Raw genomic sequence first — 7,983 nt, 5'->3', positions numbered from 1 at the left:
CAGTGCCACCAAGACTGGCTAGGTTAGGCAGGCCTACCGAAATAATCCTACCTCCTGGTGGGTAAGGAGACCAACAAGGTGTTTGTCAAATCTCTGCAGGCAGATTTGAGTAGATTCAGAGTGGGAAGTTTCAGAATCGGTGAATTCAGTTATAGGATGTGTGTATAGATAAATAAAACTTGTACTTGTGATCTGTTTGGACAGTCACTAAATATATGCTATTGCAGGCAAAAAAGTAGAAGAGTTCTCAACTCCAAACTCACAGAAAACACAAGAATAAAAACAATAATACTTTATTGGTACTAAACAACTTATTTTAATAATTTTGTCTTCAACACAAACATATCAGGATCACTACCATTTCACTATAATTGAATTCAAACATCTAGAAATAGACCAATACTTAAAAAGATATTCATTTTGAAAAGTTTTAACTAAAGAGTATCAAATATAATACAGAAATCTTAAATACTTAGTGTTTTGTTACAACATTAAAAATGCATTTCTTAGCATTTCAAGGCTACATAAGCCCCTCCCTCCAAAAGAACTTTTTTTAAACAACTGAAAGTATTATACCTGCTGGTTTTTATAGCAGTTAAAAATTTTTAAATAAAAAAAATCTTATTAACACAAATGTAATTTGAATACTTCTAAACCATCTAAAAATGCCTGGCACTTACTCTTTGCAGGTAGCAGGCTCATATGGAAAAATCATGTCACAGAGCTTTACAGTTACAATTGGAATTTTAAACCATAAAGAATGAATAAAAATCTAGCATTACTTAGTATCTTTCCTTCTTTGTTTTGATTCTGTCAATAAGGAATACATTTGATGTCGACACGCTTCATTCAAGTGGACCACCACATAAGGCTTTGTTTTCTCTACTCTTTTTGGTTAGCTGTTCATCATCAAATGTCTAAGGACAATTCTCGTTAGAGCCAAGAATCTTCACATAAAAGCAGCGAAATTTAATTTAAAATAAAACTAGCATATGTATGTGTATAGAAAATTGAAATGTACCCACTAGAAAGAAGACAAAGAAGGAAAATATTTTAATGATGAGTATAATTTTGTTTGCTCATTAAGATAATAAATACTACCAATGTATTTATAGCCCCAAAGATCAAAGTGAAGTTAATATTATATGAAACCCTGAGGATAATTTCTCCTACAACTAAAACAAATATGTTTCAAGGAAACAGAAAGAAAAATAAGTTTGAGAAAAGGAAAAAACAGGGAATAGTAATTTATTAAAAAGTATACCCTTGATTTTCTTTTGAGGAGAAAAAAACAGTAGTTTGGTTTGTTTGTTTTTTTAAGAGGATAAGATAGACTTCACTTTGAAACTCATACTAATACTAATTTTCACTTCACTGAAGAAAGCTACGAGAAAAAATTAAATTTCAGATATTTTCCATTTAACATGTACAAAAATATAAAGTTTATATCTGAAATATAAACTAGGCATTCATTTTTACTCATAATATAAAGTGCTTTAGGAAAAGTTTACTATTTTGAGTGTTCAAACTTTAATAGAAATTGTTTTCCATACCTAGGAAAGTATAATTGTAATATGAGGTACAAGTGAATATTATTAAAACTATAATTCAAATAAAAATAGATAGGAAAATACCTAAATTAAAAAGTAGTAATTTTTTCAATGGTGTTAAGTTTACCTTCTATAACATTTTTTTAAAAAGCTAACCTCATTTTATCAATATAAAATTATTATAATCACAATAGAATCTTTTATACTTAACATAGAAAAACAATTTCACATGATACACTCACAGCATTCAAGGATTACAATACATAAAGGAGTAATCTCCCTGAAACAGAAAGTTCTTTCTTTTTGTCACCTTCATTCCTTACATAAAATCTTTATTTCACATCATTTACATAAAAATATAAATCTGACAGTTAGAATTCCCCCCCCCCCCTTTGGCTCTCTAGAAACCAGAATTCAGAGCTTTACTCAGTCTTACTGTGTTTCTTTTGAAGGTTATCTGAAGCCTCGGCTGTGGGTTTTGAGGTGGAAGACTCAGTGCCATTGGATTTAGTCTCACTTTTCTTTGCACCCGATGCAGAAAGCTGCTGGTTACCAAACAGCACTCGAGCCAGCGTATCCTCAAGGGGAGCAAAAGGTACGATAGACGTCTGTGTAACCATCATGGCTATCTGGGGGGAAAGTTCCATTTTAATTCAAGTATGCTTTCTGCTTCTCCGGACATAAATAAAATCTAAATACACTCTTGAATTACATATGCAGGCACAGTAAGCGAGGGTAAGCTCTAGGCAAGCATCTATGAGCTTACACTCAGTTCATGAAAACAACCAATACAAGGGATTCCACCTGTGGGTGCCAAATGAGCAATGGCAAGCATTTCCACAAAACCCCATTTAGTCTTCAAAGGAAATAAGAAGATGAAATAGCTATGGTTTATAGGCAAATGACCAATAACACCCGACATTGACCCTGTGCCTGCTGTGTGCCAGATCTGTGACAAGCGCTTAAGTCTGTAATAATCCAAGAATTCCTAAGAGTCAATTCCTCCAGATCTCTGATAATGAGCCAAACTACAAATATTCAGCATCAATTTTTCACACAAGACCCATAAACAATTTCTACTTGCTGGCAAAATGAAATCAAGTATAAATACTTCTTAACTGAAATGCTAGCCTGGTAGTGGGAAGCTGGTGGCAGAGCAGACTCTCATCTCAAAGGAACAGATAAGTAAAATGTACACTGTGCAACAGTGAACAAAGTAAGAACTACAAAAAGAGCATGCAGTGATTCCTCATGTGCACTATTCAGTGGAAAGGAGATACAGAGCAAGAGCTATAGTGCACTATTAGTTATAGAAATTAAAAATGCCTGCACACACATTGTGATAATACTAAATCCCCCTCAGTTACATACTTGAAATGGTTTATTTTATGATATTACATAATAAACTCCCTGTCCTCCTTCTCTAAAACAAACATACATAGGATATACCAAAGACGGTAGCTTACACACACACACACACACACACACACACACACACACACACACACACACCACGCCATCCCCTAACAGTAAAGGCCTGAAAACCAAACGAAACAGATACAGATGACAGTCTTGGAACCCTGACCAAACAGAAGGAAAAATAATTAGATCAAACCCCAACTAGAAGGAGGAACTGAACCAAACCAGCAAACAAGAAGAGAGCTGGAATGGAGGTACTCTGGCAGCCAGCCCCACATAGTGTGTTAACCATACTGCAACCAACCCAGCAGCAATCCAGGTAAGGAGTGTAGGGCGACAACCTCAGGGGAGTCCCAAAAGGAGACAGAGAAACTGTGTAGGCATATCCAAGTAAAGCAAGGAGAGCAGAATAAGAACCAGATCGAAGGCACTGGGAGGGAGTCAGAGTCCAGAGACCGGACTACTCACAGATAATAGACCATGACCATAGATCCACAGGGTGTCTGTCAGCAGCTGGACCCCTCACCCAACTGGATTCTAGGCAACATCCCTCAGTTCAGGAGTGGGGCCAGGTCCCAATAACTCTCAGTACCCAGGTACCCACCCAGGTGACCAGAGGAGCAGGCGAAGTCCTCCTCCTCTCCCCATAGTGATTAGTAATGTGAACCTTGTCCTTTCCTGTTACCCCATTGGTCCAGAAGCCATAGCACTTGGCTCTAATTCACCCTACACTGCCTTATCACTCCACTGGCCTACCCATCTATAGTGTCCTGCCATACCCCTGCCTGCCACTGCAACCACCCGAAAGCACCATCAAGTGTTTGTTTCGGTAACAATGCACTAACAAGCAGTGGCCAGTGCCTGTCCAGTCCACCTCTAGCCACCCTGCACATCTGGTGAACAGCAACATTCGTTTGTCCTGCCTGCCCATCGCTGCCTCATTCATCCAACAGTTAGTGAGTACTCTCATGCCCCGAGACCAGGACCAGCTGGCCTTGCCTGCACTGATGTATCAAAACAAAATCAAACAAAAAACAGGACACAACAAACATGCAATTCATATATACATGCATAAACAATACCTTAATATTTTAAAGACAGCAAACAATAACAAATCATATGGGGAAAAGGTTCATATGGCTCAAGCAAGTGAATGAAATAAAGGGAAAGAAACCCTTTCAGAGGAAGAAACAATAATGAAACTCCCTATGAAGGATTTCAAAAGACTCAGAATCCTCAAAGAGATCAAAGAAAACACAAGGGGGGCGGGGTGGAAACCCTAGAATAATTCAGGAAAACAAGAACAAAATGAAAGATTCGGTGGCAATTAGAAATTATGGAAAAACAACAACTAAAAATAAACTATCAGAAATAGAGAACTTGATCGAAAGACACAGAAGTAGGACTGAAGAACTGGTGAGACAGACTACTAATTTGAGGAACCGCCAGAAAATAGAATGAAGAAAAACAAAGAAAGCTTAAAAGTTGTGTAGGATAATATCAAGAGGTATAATTTACATAGAATTGGAATTAACGAAGGGGGAGGGGGAGGACACAGAGGGGATTGGGGAAGATATTTACGTTGAAAGTTTCCCAAATACCATAAAAGAAAAGATTACCATTCAAGCTCAGTAAACCCCATACCTAATAGAGTCCACCCCAAAATTCATCAAGACATCATAATCGAACTTTCCAGAGCCAAAAACTAAGATTAAACATGGCTCATAAAAAGCACAGTATGGTTTACAAAGAGGTGTCAGAGTGCCGAACAAACTGCTAAACATCCAGCCAAATGATCTTTCAAAGCAATGGTAAAACTATGACATTCTCAGATAAATAGAAACCAAGAGAAACTGTAAAAACCACACCCATCTTAGAAGAATTATTAGAGTTAATTCTTTGATTCTAGAACCAATGGCATCAGACATCAACCCGAGATAAAGACACATAGCAATATTAGCCGTATGCCAACAGAAAAGCAAAATAAAGCTAAAGAACTGACCATGGGGATCAGAGGAGTTAAGTTATAAATGATGGTAACCTCTAAAGGGAAAAATAAAAGATATACAGTGAACCCTCGTTTATCGCGGTTCTAGACCCTACCGTGATAAATGAAATTCCGCGAAGTAGGATTCCTTATTTGTAAATCAAATATTTTCGTAGTTAGAGCATAGAGGACATGAAAAAACACCCTTTAGTCACCATTACACTCGTATTACCCAATTTATTAAACGAAAAAGGGAAAATACAGTAAAACATTTTGGACGTTACAATTATCATTTATTATTTATTATATTATTTATGGCATCAAGCGTGTACAGTATGAGCCAATCAGTGGCAGTAATGACAGAGCATGCGCTGTTACGCAAAAACCGCGATAGAGTGAAGCCGCGGAAGTCGAAGCGCGAAGTGGCGAGCTTTCGAATGGGGAGGAAGTTCAAGTGATTGCAAGACCCTTTTCATTTTAAGAGGATTAAAGTAACTTCAGGGTAAACCACAAAAAACAATAATAAATCTGTTCACCAAAATAAAGAACAAAACAAACAAAAAGCCTCGGTAAACTAAAAACCAATGATTTACATAATTTTTTTTTAAATACAAAAAGATCTCAGTACAGAATTAGAAGATAAGTAAAACAAACCAAGACCCGATCTTCATAAAGTATAAAAGAATAAGGTACTTGTCCCATATACCTTTTTGGACTATAACATCTAGAGGACATGTTTACTCTTAAAGGTTTTGCATCCCTTTGTCTCCCGAAAGGCCTAATAACAATGTATTCCTGATTCATGTTTCAACAATTTGTTATCTGATTACACCTCTCAATACCATTCAGCATAACTAACCTGCCAGGCTGGGTTGTCTAGAGAAACAAACCAGCGACACTCATCTAGTACAAGAAAGAACTTCATATCAAGAAGCAAGTTTACATTAAGAAGCCCCCCCACAGCCCAGTCCAACGCAAGTCCCTCCATCCAATGCTGGAGGAGCCCTCCTCAGACTCACGGAGCTGCAGGCCGATGACGCTGAACGGTAAAGCAGGAAGCAGGGAAATCGCAAGCTGTGTCACAGCAGAGACACATAGGTCCATAGTCAGTGGGGGCCTGGCAGGATGCTGACAGCTCTCAGGGTTGGGGGAAGGCCACACGAGGCAGCCCTGGAGGCAGAGTCCCAGCAAAGATGAAGGTGAATAGTCAGAGAGAGACGAAAAGTTCCAGTTTCTCCCTAAAAAGATCACAACACAACCCCAGAAGACATCAGCAGGCTGAAACTTGATTAACAGGCTGGGGTCTGCCCCTACCTCCACAAATGGCACCATCAAGTTGACATAAATGTATCTTACTGCCACACGACTACGCGGAATCTTCTTCTGTAAACACTAGGGCTTCTACCTCTACCTATGGACTGCATACGCCTGACTATGTTCCTGTTTTACTCTTTGCTTTTCTCCCTATGCTAGGTAATATAACTGCTTTCATAATAAATTTAATGTCATCTCAACCAAAATACCAAGCTTTTTTATGGAGTTAGACAAACTGCTATTAAAGTTCATAAAAGTTTACATGAAAAATTAGGAAAAGTGCCCTACAGGACCAGTGGTGTGAGTGGCAAAACAGGGAGGGTAAAGGGAGAATGGGTAGGAAAGAGGGAACTGATTACATGGAACTGTGTGTGACCTCCTCCCTGGGGGACAGACAACCAAAAAGTGGATGAAGGGAGAAGTCGGACAGGGCAAGATATGACAAAATACCCATTTATAAACTATCAAGGGCTCATGCGGGAGGGGGGAGCGGGGGAGGGAGGGGAAAAATGAGGACCTAATGTCGGGGGTTTAAGTGGAGAGAAAATGTTTTGAGAATGATGTACAAACGCGCTTTACACAATTGATGTGTGTATGGATTGCGATAACAGTTGTATGAGCCCCTAATAAAATGTTTAAAAAAAAATAAAAACTAGGAAAAAAGCAAACATAAGAATATCTTGCAAATACATATTTTCATATGTATTTCTCAAAGTTTGAGCAAGTTTTACATTTGTTAATGTTTGAGGGTATTTTCATATCTTTCCTGTGGGAATTGTTGATAACGTTCTGAAAGAATTGTTCGATTGGGGTTTTGGCCCATTCTCCCTCAATTTTGAAAAGGTTCTTAAATAATAGGGATAATTGCTCTTTGTGGTATATATTGCAAATATTATATCACAGTGTGCCAATTATATGAGGGGCTTCAAAACATTCTTGAGGGAAAATGTCATTATCTTTCAATTCCAATTCTTTTACTTTGTCGATTTTTTTTGCCAAATTTATGACATCACCAATCTTTTCCTCTGCTGTCATAATATGAAAGCCCTTCCTCTACCTTAAGGTTGAAGAGAAATCTACCCAAATATCCTACTAGTATTTGTGTGTTATTTTTCCATCTAGATCTGTAAAATCCATTGGGAGCTTATTTTTATGAATATATAAAGAAAGAATCTAATTTTATCTTTTTCTATATTGCCAGTTATTCCAACAATAGATGCTAAAAATCAATCCTTGCATATCCCCATTAATTTGTGGTGGAACTTTCATCACATACTAAATTCCCATAAATATTTAGATCTATTTTTGGACTATTTGTCTATTCACATTACAATGCCACCGATCGAATTATAGAGGTTTCTTCTAGATTTAAAGGAGTCCTGGTTGTGCAATGCTTAACCATTTAGCTGCTATCCAAAAGGCAAGTCAGAGCCATGAGTCATTCTGAAGAGAAAATATCTAGAGATTGGCTCTCACAAAGATTTCAGAAACCGCTGGAGGGAAGGGTGGGTAGAAAGGGGGAATCGATCACAAGGATCTATGTATAACCTCCTCTCTGGGGGATGGGCAACAGAAGGGTGGGTGAAGGAAGACGCCGGGCAGTGTAAGATAAGATATAATAATAATTTATAAATTATTAAGGGTTCATGAGGGAGGGGGGAGCGGGGAGGGAGGGGAAAAAGGAAAATGAGGAGCTGATTCCAGGAACCCAAG

The 7,983-nt window shown here is 38.0% G+C and overlaps 1 protein-coding gene across 3 annotated transcripts in view; it reads right to left on the bottom strand.

Moving 5' to 3' along the window:
- Nucleotides 1-277: 277 nt before the first annotated feature.
- TMEM38B (transmembrane protein 38B) overlaps nucleotides 278-7,983 on the bottom strand; it is a 46,081-nt gene continuing 38,375 nt past the window's right edge. The window contains exons 6-7 of one of the 3 annotated variants that reach the window (XR_006680719.1): nucleotides 5,976-6,194; nucleotides 2,113-2,179 (exon numbers count right to left, since the gene is read on the bottom strand). Coding sequence is in view for 2 of the 3 variants with exons in the window: in XM_004710963.2 (XP_004711020.1) it covers nucleotides 1,973-2,179 (207 nt within the window). In the remaining variant the exon portion in view is untranslated. Of the gene's footprint in view, nucleotides 2,180-5,312; nucleotides 6,195-7,983 lie in introns of those variants that run through there. The other 2 variants (XM_004710963.2, XM_045296652.1) reach the window with 2 other exon arrangements.

This window comes from Echinops telfairi, unplaced genomic scaffold (assembly GCF_000313985.2).
Source record: "Echinops telfairi isolate 266 unplaced genomic scaffold, ASM31398v2 ScPeMD7_7410;HRSCAF=8448, whole genome shotgun sequence".
In the NCBI taxonomy this organism is placed as follows: Eukaryota; Metazoa; Chordata; class Mammalia; order Afrosoricida; family Tenrecidae; genus Echinops; species Echinops telfairi.
Note: the sequence above shows the minus strand (reverse complement) of the source record. Positions and strands in the feature narration are given on the sequence as shown.